General features: G+C 34.9%; 1 protein-coding gene across 6 annotated transcripts in view; it reads left to right on the top strand.

Moving 5' to 3' along the window:
- SPATA5 (spermatogenesis associated 5) overlaps nucleotides 1-15,896 on the top strand; it is a 355,585-nt gene that overhangs the window by 151,121 nt on the left and 188,568 nt on the right. Inside the window, exon 15 of one of the 6 annotated variants that reach the window (XM_042935561.1) lies at nucleotides 9,755-10,762. The exons of the other annotated variants lie outside the window; for them this stretch is intronic. Coding sequence (XP_042791495.1) covers nucleotides 9,755-9,784 — 30 coding nt within the window. The 3' untranslated portion in view covers nucleotides 9,785-10,762. Of the gene's footprint in view, nucleotides 1-9,754; nucleotides 10,763-15,896 lie in introns of those variants that run through there. 6 annotated transcript variants of the gene reach the window in all.

Below are 15,896 nucleotides of genomic sequence, written 5' to 3'. Positions count from 1 at the left end.
AAAGAAATTTAAAAATGATCCTGTGATAATTAGAAAATTAAAAAGGGAATAAAATTAATGTTATTTATTTAGATGGTCCACATATCATCTAAAAACATTTCAGGTTTTTGTAGGCATTCCAGTCTTCCAGAACTAGCATGCTAGATGATCTCTAAGGTCCTTTCTAGTTCTTATGTTCAATGACACAGTATACATTGTATTAAGGCAGCCAAATTAAAGCTACCTTCACTCCCAATTCAGTGTTTCAATGAGTAACATTACGGAGGCTCAGAATGAGGTAAGGCTCTTGTTGGATAAGGTAACGTGAATGGGTTGAAGAGAAGAAGTAGCTAAGGAAGAATACCCTAGACTGTTACAGTTGTGAGAAAGAAAAATACTGGGTAAGAAAGTTTTCGAGACAATTCAGAGAGCTTCTGCCTAACACACAAATTATTAAGTTTTAATAATACTGATAATAATAATAATTGATCTCTGATAATAAGAGATTGTAAGAAGTTTGGGTATGGATATTTCTGAAAAATACTACCACCACCACTAATTGAGGATTTTTTAATGTACTGATGCTGTTCAAAATTGTTGATATACATTAGCCCACTCATTTAGTTCTTATACCAATCATACGATGTTATGAGGTACTCTTAATCCTGTTCTACAGATAAAGAAAAGTGAGGCACAGGAGGGTTAAATAATTACATCAAGGTTATATTACAAGTAAGTTATGGAACCAGGTGGTCTGACTTGAAAGTCCAGGACCTTAACCTTTCTTCTCTACCATATTTATTTTTATAGTGTTTTGTTTTTGTTTTTTAAATCATAATTAGGGACTTCTGCCTTTTAGTTTTCAGTAGTCACTGTACCTTATTTTGTTTTATTATTAAGCTTTCAGTTACATTGTTTCTTTAAGCAAATTAACTATAGTCATTTAGACTCAGCTTCAAAACATTTCCAATATATTCGGTCTTTGTAGATGTGATTCTATATGTCTTGTAACAACTGGTTCTCTGATGGTGTATGTCCTCTGGTTTTGTGTGTGTGTGTCACTTTTTATTGTTAGCGCATGTTTCTTGAAGTTTATTATTGAGGTTTGAACTTACAATATTTTTCTATTACAGAGAGTTTGTATTTTTTTTCTGTAAGGGACCTGGAGACACTATCCCCCGAAAAACAATCTTTTTTGAAAAAGTTTCCATTTATGACATCATTTCAGACTTACACTACAGTTAACTAATTTTATAATCAGTTTCCTTATGTCTTTAACCCAAGTTCCCCAGGTGTTAACATTTTCACATTCAGTTTATTACTTTCTCTCTACTTGTATTTCTAAATTTTTTTCTGAACCATTTGAAAGGATATTATATATATGATGCCTTTGCCGTAAATACTTGAATGTGTGTTCCCTCAAAACCAAAGCCATTCTCTTACAAAAAAATCACAATTCATTGATCAAAATCAGGATACTAATGCTGACCCAGTACTGTTATATAATCTATATATAACACCCACCTTTTGTTAATTACCCAATAATATCCTCTGTAAAAAAGAAAATGCAGTATCATGTGCAACATTTAGCTATCCTATGTCTTTATTCTCCTTTAATATGAAATAATTCCTCAGTCTCTCTGTCCTTCATGATTATAACCTTCTTCAAGAGTATATGACCATTATTTTGTAGAATGTCCCTCAGTTTAGGTTTTTCTGATGTTTATTCATGAGGAGATTCAGGTTATGCATTTTGATAGTAATGCCACAGATGCAATATTCTTCTCTTATCAGGAGTCACATGACTGATTTGTACCATTATTGGTGATGTTATTTTTGATCACTGGGTTAAGGGGATGTCTTTCAGTTTCTTTACCACAAAGCTACTGCTTTTCCATTATAGTTTATAATTATCTTGTTGAGGTATACTTTGATCCTATGTAAGTATCTTAGTGCTACTTAGACTTTCACCACTAATTTAAGAATCCATTGATGTTTCTTGCCTAAACAAGTTATTTTTACAATGGTTGCCAAATGGTGATGTTTCTCACTGCATCATTTTTTTTTCCTGCATGTATTGATTGGCTTTCTACTCTCAAGAAGAGATTCCCCCTTTTTCCTTATGTTTATCACTATAGACTTATGGATTCTTAACTTATTCATTGATTTTTAATACTTAACTGTCATTATTTATCTTGATCCTCAAATTATCCCAATTTAGGCCAATGGACCACCTTCAAGCTCCTGTACCTTTTTCCTATATCTCCAACATTCTTCTATACTTTCTTTCTGACATGAGATAGATGTTCTGAATGAATATTTTACTTTCTCTGCTGCAATTCTGAAATCAGTCACTTTTCCAAGGGGCTCTGATTCCTTTTGCTGGAGAATGGTATTTAGAAGCCAAGTTCTGCACATTAACTATGCTCATTGCTATTGGGGTGCCCAGGACAACTTTAAACCAAATTTTTAGCTGAGTTTTTTTGGGCTATGTGGGTAATCTTATTTAAGGTTCATAATTATCATTTCTATGGGGAGTTATTTTTTTTCCTCATCTATTTCTCTTTCACTATAAGCTAAAGCCATGGTGGCATATCCCTACAGTTTTGTCTGTAGGCTGGATTTGGCTGGGATGACTGACTAAAGGTATCCTCCTTTGAAGTCCCTGCCCTAGATTCTTTCTCAACTATCCACCAAGGCCAGGTCTTTGATTGTGTTTTTACTTTTGCAGGTGAATGGGATTCATTAAAACTAAATTTCTAGACCATAAGGAATTCTCATATACTCAAGGCAAATGCCTGCTCTAGAGGTAGCTATTTTTCATTGGCTTGCCTCTAACTTTGTGTATTCTTATTGTTTCTTGAGAATTCTCTTATTGCCTTCAGTGTTGAAATAGACAGTTTTTTTGAGTCCGGAGGAAATGGAGTAGGAGGAATCTAAGCTCACCTTATCCCACAGATCCAACTAGATAACACTCAAATCAGTGTAAATAACCCAGAAAACGACCTGAAGACTGGCAGAGCAAACTCTCCATGGCTATGTAGAGAAGAGGCCACATCAAAAAGGGTATGAAGGACAGAGACCCTGTCAGGATCTAAATGGGCCCATGAGATGGTTCCTGGAGAGGGTGGTGCCACAGGTGTGGAAAGAGGAGACAGACAGATTCACACCAAGGAATGCACATAGGAAAGATGAATCACCATAACATTTGGCTTTGAAAACCAGAGGGGTAGAATTTTACAATTTCCTACAATCAGCAGGAACCTAAAACCTAGAACTTTAAAAATCAGTAGGCTTAGCACTGGGAGAGCCCAGAGTGCTAGGGGAAACTGAGTCCCTGCCCTTAAAGAGACAGCAGGACAAACAGCCTTGTGGAGATATAGCATAGAAGCAGCAGTTTGAAAATCATATGGGGTATAGGGGAGAGAGATTTGTTTACTAATCTTAGAGCATGTGCTAGAAGTGCAGAGATCCTCTATAGAGGACATCTCTAGGAATAAAGGATTTGGTGGGGATCATTTCCCTCTCACATCCCTGCCCCCAGCTTAAGAACATGGCATTGGGGCGCCTGGGTGGCTCAGTCGGTTGAGCGTCCGACTTCAGCTCAGGTCATGATCTCACGGTTCGTGAGTTCGAGCCCCGCGTCAGGCTCTGGGCTGATGGCTCAGAGCCTAGAGCCTGCTTCCGATTCTGTGTCTCCCTCTCTCTCTGCCCCTCCCCCATTCATGCTCTGTCTCTCTCTGTCTCAAAAATAAATAAACATTAAAAAAAAAAAAAAAAGAACATGGCATTGTACTGACACTTGCTACCTAACAGTGCAAAGACTGCACCCTGCCCATGTGTTCCCCTGCAGCACACCTCCTTCAGCCAAGCCCAGGCTCAAGGTCTCCTCCCACAGCATATCAGCAGAAACTTTGCTAACGCCACATGTCCTGCTGGCTTCTGCAGATCCACTACCTCCAGTATACTTTGGGCCAGAGCCCATCCAAAGCCATGCCACAAATCTGGTAGTGGGCATGCAGCCCCAATGGGCTACCACCACTTCAAAGTGATTCCTGCTCCAGGGAGAGAGAAGGTTAACTACGCACACCAGTCAGACTACAGCCCTGGCAACAGGCTGGGAACAGACAGCTGCTCTGATTGCAGCACCCTTCCCCCTCCCCACACACACACAACAAAAGCTTCTCAGGGGACAAAATGGGGAAAATGAAAGTGCTCTGCAGTTTAGTGCTACTGCATTTCTGGCAAATGCTTGGTCTGACTCAACTCAAGTGCCCAGATCAGCCCACCAGCAGTGCAGAAAAGATACACTGCCCATGACAGATAAAGAGAGCCACTGGAAATGACTGGACCAAAGGAAAAATGGCTTAGCCATAACAGCAGGGTGCATACAACACACATAGGAGACATCCCTGAAGCTTCAGGTTCTGGTGAGCAGGGGGCACTGTACTGCAGGGCACTACAGTACCTCTTCTTCATAAGACCACTATCTTCAAGAGCAAGAGATGTAGCTGACTTTTCTAACATGTAGAAACAGACACAGGGGTGCCTGAGTGGCTCGGTTGAGCATCCCAACTCTTGATTTCCGGTCAGGTCATGATCCCAGGATTGTGGGATCAAGCCCATGTTGGGCTTCATACTTAGCATGGAGCCTTCTTAAGATTCTCTCTCTCTGCCCCTCTACCCTGCTGGTGTGCTGTCTCTAAAAGATATACATATATATATATATATATATATATATATATATATATATATACACATACATGTATATGTATATAATATGCATACACACACACATACATACATATATGTATATGTATATGTATATGTATATGTATATGTATATGTATATATAGAGAGAGAGACAGAGCTAGACAAAATGAGGACATAGTGAAAAATGTCCTGAATGAAAGGACAGGACAAAATCACAGCAAGAGATGTAAGTGACACAGAGATAAGTAATATGCCTGATAGATGATTTAAAGTAATGATCATAGAGATACTTACTTGAAGTAAGTACTTATTGTACTTGAGGAAAGAGTGGAAGACCTCAGTGAGACCCTTAGCAAAGAGATAGAAAATATAAAAAAGAACCAATCAGAAATAAAGCACTCAGTAGTTGAAATTAAAAATACATTAGATGGGGGCACCTGAGTAGGTCAGTTGATTGGGTGTCCAACTTCAGCCCAGGTCATGATCTCATGGCTTGTGTGTTCAAGCCCCACGTGGGGCTCTGTGCTGACAGCTCGGAGCCTGGAGTCTGCTTCAGATTCTGTGTCTCCCTCTCTCTCTGCCCCTCCCCCTGCTCACACTCTGTCTCTCTCTCCTTCAAAAATAAACATTAAAAAAATTAATTTAAAAAATACTTAAAAATAAATTATAAAAATAAAAATACACTAGATGGAATAAATTGTAGACAAGGGAGAGTAGAAAAATGCATCAGCAACCTGGAGGACAGAGTAATGGAAAGCAATCAACCTGAACAGGTGAGAGGAAAAAAATACAAAATGAAGATAGACTTAGGGAACTCGGCAACACCATCAAGTGTAATAAGATTCACATTATAGGGAATCTCAGAAGAAGAGAAAGAAAAGGGGGCAGAGAATTTGAAGAAATAATAGCTGAAAACTTCCTGAATCTGGGAAAGGAAACAAATCCATATCCAGGAGGCAGAGAGCCCCCAACAAAGTCAACCCAAGGAGATCCAAACCAAGACATATAGTAATTAAAATGGCAAAAAGAAATAATAAAGAGAGAATTTTAAAAGCAACAAGAGAAAATAATAACATACAAAGGAAACCCTGAATGCTATCAGCTGATTTTTCAGCAGAAATTTTGCAGGCCGGAAGGGAGTGTCGTGATATATTTTAAATGCTGAAAGGAAAAAAAACCAAAATATTCTATACAGCAAGGCTATCATTTAGAATAGGAGAGATTAAGAGGTTCCCAAACAAAAGTTAAAGGAATTCATGACCATTAAACCAGCCTTACAAGAAATGTTAAAAGAGAATTCTTTGAGTGGAAAGGAAAGACAGTAAGTAAGAGTAATAAAAGCAGGAAGCACAAAAGCAGTAAAAATAAGTATAGCTATAAAAATCAGTCAAGGGACTCAAAATAGAAGGATGTAGAATATGACATCAAATCCCAAAAACATGGTGGGAAGAGGAGTAAAGAATGGGTTCAAACTTAAGTGATCAACAACCACCCTATTGAACCACCCTGGAATCCTGGGAATAAATCCCACTTAATGACAAGTTAGACAACCTCTAAGAAATGGAAAAATTCCTTTCGAAACCTCCCAAAACTGAACTAGGAAGAAATAGCAAATTTGAAAACAGACCAGTTACTAGCAATGAGATTGGATCAGTAATCAAAAAATTCCCAACAACAAAAATCCAGGACCAGACATCTTCACAGGTGAATTTGAACAAATATTTACAGAAGAGTTAAGACCTATTCTTTCAAAATATTCCAAAACATAGAAGAGGAAGGAAAGCTTCCAAATTCATTCTATGAGGCCATCATTACCCTGATCCTAAAACCAGATAAAGACACTGCAAAAAAAAAGAAGTACAGGTCAATATCAATGATGAATATATGTGTAAAAATACTCAAGAAAATATTAGGAGATTTGATCACTACGATTAAATGGGATTTATTCCCAGGATTCCAGGTTTAATATTTGCAACTCAATCAATGTGATATACTGCTTCAACAAGAGAAAGGATAAAAAACATTATCATTTCAATACATGCAGATAAAATAAAACATTTGACAAAGTACAACATCCATTCATGATTAAAAAAAAAAAAAACACAACAAAGTAGGTTTAGAGAGAACATACCTCATCATAACGAAAGCCATATTTGAGAAACCCATAGTTAACATCATACTCAATGGTGAAAAGCTGAGAGCTTCCCTCCTATTGTCAAGAACAAGACAAGATGTCCAATCTCACCACTTTTGTTCAACATAGTAGTAGATGTCCTAGCCACACCAATTAGACAACAAAAAGAAATAAAAGACACCTAGGTTGATAAGGAAGAAGTAAAACTTCCAATATTTGCACATAACATAGTATATATAGAAGACCCTAAATAACTTCACACAAAAAAAACTACCAGAATTGGTAAGTGAATTCAGTAAGGTCACAAATACAAAATCAGTATATAAAAATATGTTGCATTTCTGTACACTAATAATGAAGTAACAGAGGAAATAAGAAAACAGTCTCATTTGCAATTGTACCAAAAAGAATAAAATAGCTAGGAATAAACTTAACCAGGGAGGTGAAAGATCTGTATTCTGAAAGCTATAAAACATGGATGAAAGAAATTGAAGATGACAGAAACAAATGAAAAGATATTCCATGATCATGCTTTAGGAGAACAAATACTGTTTAAATGGACATGCTACCCAAAGCAATCTACATATTTAATGCAATCCCTATCAAATACCAACAGCATTTTTCACAGGACTAGAACAAACAATTCTAAAATTCGTATGGAATCATAAAGACCCCAGTCAAGGCAGTCTTGAAAAAAAAAAAAACTATAGGTGTCACAATTCTAGATTTCAGGATATACTACAAAGCTGTAGTAATCAAAACACTATGGTGTTGGCACAAAAAACAGACATATAGATCAATGGAATAGAATAGAGAGTCCAGAAATAAACGCATGGTTATATGGTCAATTAATCTTCAACAAAGGAGGCAAGAATATGCAAAAAAGAAAATCTGTTCAACAAACGGTGTTGGGAAAATTGGACAGCTACATGCAAAAGAATGAAACTGAACTGTTTTCTTACACAATACACAAAAATAAACTCAAAAGGGATGAAGGAACTAAATGTGAAACCTGAACCCATAAAACTCCTAAAAGAGAGCACAGACAGTATTTTTTCTCACATTGGTTGTAGTAGCATTTTTCTAGATAATGTCTCTTGAGGCAAGGAAAACAGAAGCAAAAATAAACTTATGGGACTACATCAAAATACAAAGCTTCTGCCCAGCAAAGAAAATAATCAATAAAATTAAAGACATCCTCCTGAATGGGAGAAGGTATTTGCAAGTGACATATTCAATAAAGGCTTTGTATCTAAAATATATAAAGAAGTTATACAATTCAGCGCTCAGAAAACAACTAATCCAATTAAAATGGGCAGAAGACATGCATAGACATTTCTCCAAAAAGACATACCGATGGTTAATAGACACATGAAAAGATTCTCAACATCATTAATCATCAGGGAAATACAAATCAAAACCACAGTGAGATATCACCTCATACCTGTTAGAATGGCTAAAATCAAAAACACTAGAAACAAGTGTTGGCGAGATGTTGAGAAAAAGGAACCCTCTTGCACTCTTGATGGGAATGCAAACTGGTGCAGCCACTGTGGAGAACAGTATAGAGGTTTCTCAAAAAGTTAAAAATAGTATCCAGTAATCCCACTACTGAGTGTTTAACCAAAGAATACAAAAATATTAATTCAAAAGGATTTTTGCACCCCTATTTTTACTGCAGTGTTACTTATAATAGCCAAACAATGGAAGCAGCCCAAATGTCCATTGATTGATGAATCGATAAAGAGGTGTGGTATATACAATGGAATATTACTCAGCCATAAAAAGAATGAAATTTTGCCATTTGCAACAACATGGTTTGATGTAGAGTATATGATGCTAAGTGAAATAAATCAGAGAAAGACACATACTTTATGATTTCCCTCATGTGTGGAATTTAAGAATAAAACAAATGAACAAAGAAAAAATAGAAATACCAAAAAACAGACTCTTAACCACAGAGAAGGAATAAATGGTTACCAGAAAGGAAGTGGGTAGGAGGATGGTTGAAATAGATGAAGAGGATAATCTTGATGAGCACTGAGTAACATAGTATTGTTGAACCACTATATTGTACACCTGAAGTTAATATAACATTACATGTTAACTACACTGGAATTAATTTTTTAAATAATAACATAAATAAAAATAAAATAGAGACAATAAAAGACAGTTTTTAAATTTTGTGTTGTTGGTGTGTATAATCTGAAGATTTTCCCCTTTTTTGGAAAGAACAAGTCTATAATTTTTAAGTTAGAAATATTTGAGACTTTCTTCAAGGATTTTTGTCAAATTATTTATACAAATATTAAAGCAAAAACTAAAATAGAATGGATGTCTTGGAAAGAAGGAAATATTTATGGTGAGTTACAATTTATTAACTTAGTGTTAAAAGTGAAAAGGTAAGTGTAAGCAAGTTTCTTGCATCATTTAGATGGTATTTGTTCCACCATTTCAGTCTGTGTCCTTCTGTGTCTTGCTTTTGTCCTCATAAGGCTCCTCATAAGGACCCTGTGAATCAGTCTTAACACTTGCAGATAAACTGCAAGTATCCTTGATCTTTCCGAAGAGTCTAGGAAATTATATACTTTGTTCTCCATTTTCCAAACTTACTCTTATACGTAAAGGAAGTTTAGATGCAATAGTGCAGTATGCAGGGTCCATCTTCACTCCCCATTTTGCTCTAATTTTCCAACTTGTTTATTCTTGAAAATAATAGCATTTCCTGTCAGAATTGATAGGTTAGATGTGCTGGGGCTGCCAGAACTTTAAAATAAATTACAAAGATAAAGGTTCGGGTTATGTAGTATTGCGTTAATGAGGCCATAATTATGAGGTATTTCCCTGTAGTGACCAGTGATTTTCATCTGTTTTCAAACTTATAGAATTTATCATCAATCCTGACCAGCCATTTTGGTTTTGTCTTAGTTGTTGCAAGTACTGGTCAAGAGAATATGAATGGATACCTATGAATGAATCACTCCCCTTGAGGAAACAGTCCATTACATTTGAATTTCTTCAGTGAGTCATTAACATAATTTACAATTTTAAATCTTTTCTGACCTCTTCTATCTAATGTTTATGCAAATAACTTCTCAGAGAAATTCTAAGAAAATGCCATAGTGACTAAGGGCTAATATTTCCGTGTGCTGATGACATCATTTTATCCGTTACTGTTTACCAATAAAAGCGTTCATTAGTATTAACCATCCTTTCAGTTTATGTATACATAAATTATTTTTCTTATTGTATGTGCTGCCATCTTAAACATGGTCTTACATACATAGCCTTCAGGAAAGACTGAGTCTTCGTGAGTCAGGATGGTTACTGCTGTCAAATTCAAGATACTTTGTTTTGTAACCTTGTCCAAACAGACTATTTTAATTGAGTCAAATTCCATAGGCCTTTTTGTGTCTCCTTAGAGTATAAGGACCTTTTTCCTTGTAAGTTCTTAAAACATGAATATATTCAAGGATGATTGTTTAAAAAACTTCATAGCTGGCAAACTTGACTTTTAATTTGAACTAGTCTTGTCACTCAGGGATGTCATTCATTCTGTACAGATCTGTATAGATCATATCTGTATCTTTCATTCTGGACTCAGGTCCCATTCTGCTTTCCCAATTGCCTGTTTGTTTTTTGTTTGTTGTTTTGTTGCCTTACTCATTTCCACACATCCACACATCTCTACTTCCAATCTCTAAATTCAAAATTACCTGTTTTAGGGTCTAGGATAATATTTAGATAATCAGATAAACATTTCCCAAGGATATGCTGATTGGACAGAACTAGATTTGCCCTGAGATGCATTTTTTTTTTTTTAACTGTGCACCTTTGGACATAATACTGCCTACTTTTGTTGTCTAATGCAGTAGTAACTAATGAAGGAAAATATCAGAAAGATTTTTGAGGTATTGATAAACTGTTCTTTCTATACATAAGACCATCTCTTTACATTTGTAATCTTTAATGGATAGAATACAAAGCTATAATTTTGGCCATGTCCTCTTTTTTTTATTGCACATTTGTTAGACAACATATTCAGTTGTTGGTAGTGTTTTGAAATTCACCTCTATTCTTTATCCAGATGTGTCCTGCATGCAGTGTAGATTACAATCTGCTTTGCTTTCCTCAGTTTTAAATTGTCATTCCTATTGTTTAATCATGCACTTTCTGAAAATTGACCTCTTTATTTTTTCATTTTATTTTATTTTTATTTTCTGGGAAATCTCTTGTCAGATGAACTTTTATTTGTTTTTCAAAAGACAATTGCCTCGGAAAAATTCATTTTACTTGAGCTTGAAAATGGAAAACTGACATTTTTAATTATAAAAGATGTTTAAAATATCTCAAATATAACAATAGTTAATTCTTTTTTCATTCTCTAAAGTTTTATTTAATAACTTGTATACTCTTTTTCAATTTAAAAGAAAAAAAGATGTTATCAGATCCCCGCCTATTTCACTTTAGAGAAGAACTTAGTTTGGTCTGTCATAGAGACCTGTAATCAGTGTAGCATTTTTATTTATTCCACAAATAACTTATGAGGTCTTGATGATTTTGAGTCTCTTCTAGGAAATATTAATTAGTGTTAACATCTCATATCAACTGTATTGGAATATTTGATCATGAAGAAGCACAAGGCCTTGCCTCAAAACAACTGGTATACTCTCCCATAAGTATAATACGTTCTTATTGGACTTATGCACATCCTATTGTTAATTCTTTACTTTATGAAGGTGAATTTTGAGTGGAAACTATTATTATGATGTTCATTTTTTAACAGTGACATTATAATGAAAGAAGATAGTAAACTTGGGCCACAAGAATTACAAATGGATCTGATGCTCTGTAAGAAAATGAATTAATTGAAATCTAACTTTGTGTTATAATTTTTTAAACAATAATTTCTTTGCAAAGAAAATATGACAATCAGAAATTACTATTTTCCATGATTTTATTTGCTAATTCTAATACAAGACCACTCTTTTGTCTTAGGAGATGTATTACTTTCTCATGAGGTCTTAGCATTACCACTTTTACCTGTGGCATATGAATATGGTCTTCTCTTGAGGTGCTTGCTTGAGTCCAGATGTTTTCACATAAACTGTGTTTGGAAAGACTGTACTTATATGTGTAGGAAACAGTGTCATCATTGGGTCAGCTTTGAACATTTTTATGAAATAGCACACAGATTTTTCTAGACAGTGAGAGAAAAATGAGAAGTCTTGGCTAGATGAAGCCATCCCTTGGGACTGGATATCTCTAGTAGGAAGTGAACTCCTGGATAGAAAAATGACATCAAATATTTTCCAAATTTTGGCCGAGTATTAATCTATCATTCTTACTTGAGAAATGAGCGTGGAAACCAATTTATAGAGATAATTGAGACCATTTGCCATGAACTTACGTATGTATCCCTTCTTTAACTAAACATTGCATATGTCCTTTTATTTCCATGCTTCTCCTTTACTCTCAGAGACGTTCTCTTTAAAGTGAATTGCTCCACTTACTTCCTCTGTCTCATCTCAATTTGAAAATTTTTATGTATTATTTCACTTGAACTCAACAATCATGATATAGTGTAAGGATTGGACAAAAATCTAAGTCCTATAGAGCCTCCAGTTTGGCTTTCAACTCAAAATGTATCTCAATGTCATTCTTGTTTTTCATTCCCATTGCTTCCATTCTGGTTCACTTCTTTCTCTGGGTTACTAGAGTTGTCTCTTAACCAGTTTCTCTGCCTCTTAACTTGTTTCTCTGCCTCCTGTCTCTTCTTTCCTCCATTTCATCTTTGTTCTATTTCACAGTCCTCCTCCTAAAGGAATGTCTTTAACCAGGTTATTATGCTTCTTTACCAGGTTACCATACTGCTAAAGAACCTACTACAGTGGCTCCCTTTTGTTTGCCTCAAGTCCAGCTCTTCATTCTGACTTTTTTAGTTTGGAAAAGTTGGGCCTGTTTTCCACCATTATTTTCTATTTTCATGAAACATAATTTTATCCATTTATTCTAGCAATTAAGTCTTCTATTTTTTTTAAATGTTTATTTTTGAGAGAGAGGGGGGTGCAGTAGAGGCAGAGGGTGGAGGGACAGAGAGAGGGAGACACAGAATCCAAAGCAGGCTCTAGGCTCTGAGCTGTCAGCACAGAGCCCCATGTGTGGCTCGAACCCATGAATTGTGAGATCATGACCTGAGTCAGAGTCTGATGCTTAACCGACTGAAGCCACTTGGGTGCCCCATGGCAATTAAGTCTTCTAGTGTCATGTGTTCTGCACATGCCATGTTCATTATTTCCTCCAGGCTTTTGCTTCTTTTGTCTCTTTTCCATTTAACACCATCCTCATTACTTTTTCTCAACTGTTTCAGTCTTAACAACCTTTCACTTAAAAAAAAAAAAAAAAAAGAACTAATTTGGCTTTACCAGTATCTTTTTCTCTACCTTCTCTTCAGTACCACTTAGTTTAGTTCTTGATTTTTCTTTAATAGTTCATTCTTTTCCAGATTTTTCCAATCCATCTAATAGCTTCTAAGTATTTTGATGTCAGAGAGATGAAACCCTTTAAGTGTCAGGTAATAGATATTCTTCAAATATTTGACCATTGAGTGAGAATAAGACATAAACTTTTAAATCTCCTTAGTTTTCACTAACAGATTGAAAACAATTTCTGAGTAGAAACAGAATCATCTTTTAAAAAACAATAACATCACAATTTTGTGAAATCCAACTTTTATAGTCTTAAATCTTTAATATCAGCAGGGGGCAGTCAAACCAAAGTTCATTCTGCTGTCTTATGGAAGATTAAAATTTATCTCTGTAAGAGTTTATTCTACTTGGGATACCATCTGTAGTTTATACCTATTTGTAAATAAATTTTAAAATTCTTAAGTATGTAATTTTGTAGATTTTTTTTTTAATCCAGAGAAGGTAAATTAAGCTGTGTTTTTAGTGAAAAAATTGAAAAATGTGTTTTAAAAGACCATGAATTGCTTTATTTGATGTTTTTGTTGGATGCCCAGTTTACATAGAAATTTGTTTTTCCTGCTTCAGAAACAGTATTTCAATTAAATAACATATTATTAAGGTATTTTTCATTCAATAAAATACTAACTTTTATGGAATAGTACTTTCATTTTCCCCTGTGAACTTGAGAAAAATAAGCTTTTATTAGAGGCTGTAGTTTTAACACTGACTAAAACATCGTTTGGCAAATTCTTAAAGTTTGATTGAATTTTTCTTCCTGAGCCTTTCTTCTGGCCAGCTGCAAACAACTAGTGGTATGTGTTTATACATGTGCTCATTTTCACCTCCTCCTCTTGAAGGTTAACCTAGTACTTATTAAGGGAGAAACACAGTTTATACTAAACAGTGTTTAACATATACTGATGGTATTACTGTATTTCCTGTTTTGTGTTCACAATAAGAGGATTCTGAAAAACTGCCTTTGTATAAATACTTCACTGACATTCCAGACAAGTATAATCTTGTCTGCTGGTAGGCAGGAAAGAGTGATGTCCTGGAATGCTGTTACAGAAGGAAATCTCTTTGTGTTCCCAAATGATACCCCTAAACCTTTTAAGAATATAATTTTTAAATGACATCTCTATATTTGCTTTTCCGTCCGTTTATTAACTTTGCATGCATTTAGTTCAGAAATGCAATTAGTCAAAAAAAAAAAAAAAAAACCATTATGTTCGAGAAAGAAACATCTTCTTGGTAGTTTGCTGGAAATTTGTTGGTAGAAATGTTGGAGGGTAAACATAAAGACCGATTTAGTAAATCATTATTAGTTATTGTTCTTTTAGCTTAAAACTATTCTTTGATACTTGAATCAGGCTTTTTTGAATTCTCTTCTGGCTTAAAAGGTGCAGTTTCCTACTCCCTTGCAAAATTTCCAGTGAAGAAATAATTTGGAGAGTGTTTTTAGAACACAGGTTATGTTTTTTAAAAGTTAAATTTGAAGGTTTTATGTTATTTTATTATTTAATGTGAATCATTAAGATAAATAAAAATCAGTTGTGTAACTTATCCTTTAATATTCTAATGAATAGATTTTCTTATACCTAGTTATGATAGCTAAGAATTAAAATTGCACCGAAGTTTCTTTTCAATGACTGAAAAAAAAATAGTTATGATTTAAACCCCTAAATAATTGCCAAAGCAGACATCATAAACTAGACTTGTGTCTAACTTCTAGATTGGTAGTTCCTTTTCTTCTGTCTCATTACTTCCATCATTGACATGGGAAGTCACCTGATTACTTGCAATGATTCTGTTCTTCAGCTCTCACTCCCTCTAAAACCCAGCAAAATGGAGAATCGCATGTAAGAATTTCCAAATACAAGGTTTAGAACGCTTGTAAATCACTTTCAAAATGTAGAAAAATATCATATGCTTTTTATGATCAGTAGTTCTTACATTATTAATGTGTAAGTCATATGTTGTACCTTTCATTTAAATACTTGCTTAAAAATATATTGACATTATTCTTTGTATATGCCCCTTCTCATAAAATTGCTGTATTCTGAAATACTAAAGCTACTCATCTTCATTTAAAGTAGATTAAGACAACGGAACCATTAAATGATATGGTGGTTCTTTTAATGGTGGCAGAAACTCAGATTCATTCTATCTTGCTGTGGTACCATCCCCTAGCCACATGTTTAAAAACTCATTATTCCCTCACTTGAGTTCTCATTCGGGTGAACAGAAATCAGGAGATGAGGTAACAGAGAACTTACTCCCTTGCTTTAAGGACATAACCCATAAATTGCATGTATCATTTACATCCCATTGGGTAATCTTAGCTACATGACCATATTCAGGTACAAGAGAGGCTGCAAGATAAATGTGTTCTATATTCTGATAAATGTGTTCTATATTCAGGTACAAGAGAGGCTGCAAGGTAAATGTGCTCTGTGGCTGAGCACACAGGTCTAATTGAGGGTTTTATTACTAAAGGAAAGAGAAAAACCTAGCCGTCATTATCTGTTAGTTTTGTTCACTCCCATTGTCCGCTCCTTTTTCTAAATACTCTCTGACTTTGTTTTACATAACACAACAGTCTC

Source organism: Panthera leo, chromosome B1, assembly GCF_018350215.1.
Source record: "Panthera leo isolate Ple1 chromosome B1, P.leo_Ple1_pat1.1, whole genome shotgun sequence".
Classification (NCBI taxonomy): Eukaryota; Metazoa; Chordata; class Mammalia; order Carnivora; family Felidae; genus Panthera; species Panthera leo.
Note: the sequence above shows the minus strand (reverse complement) of the source record. Positions and strands in the feature narration are given on the sequence as shown.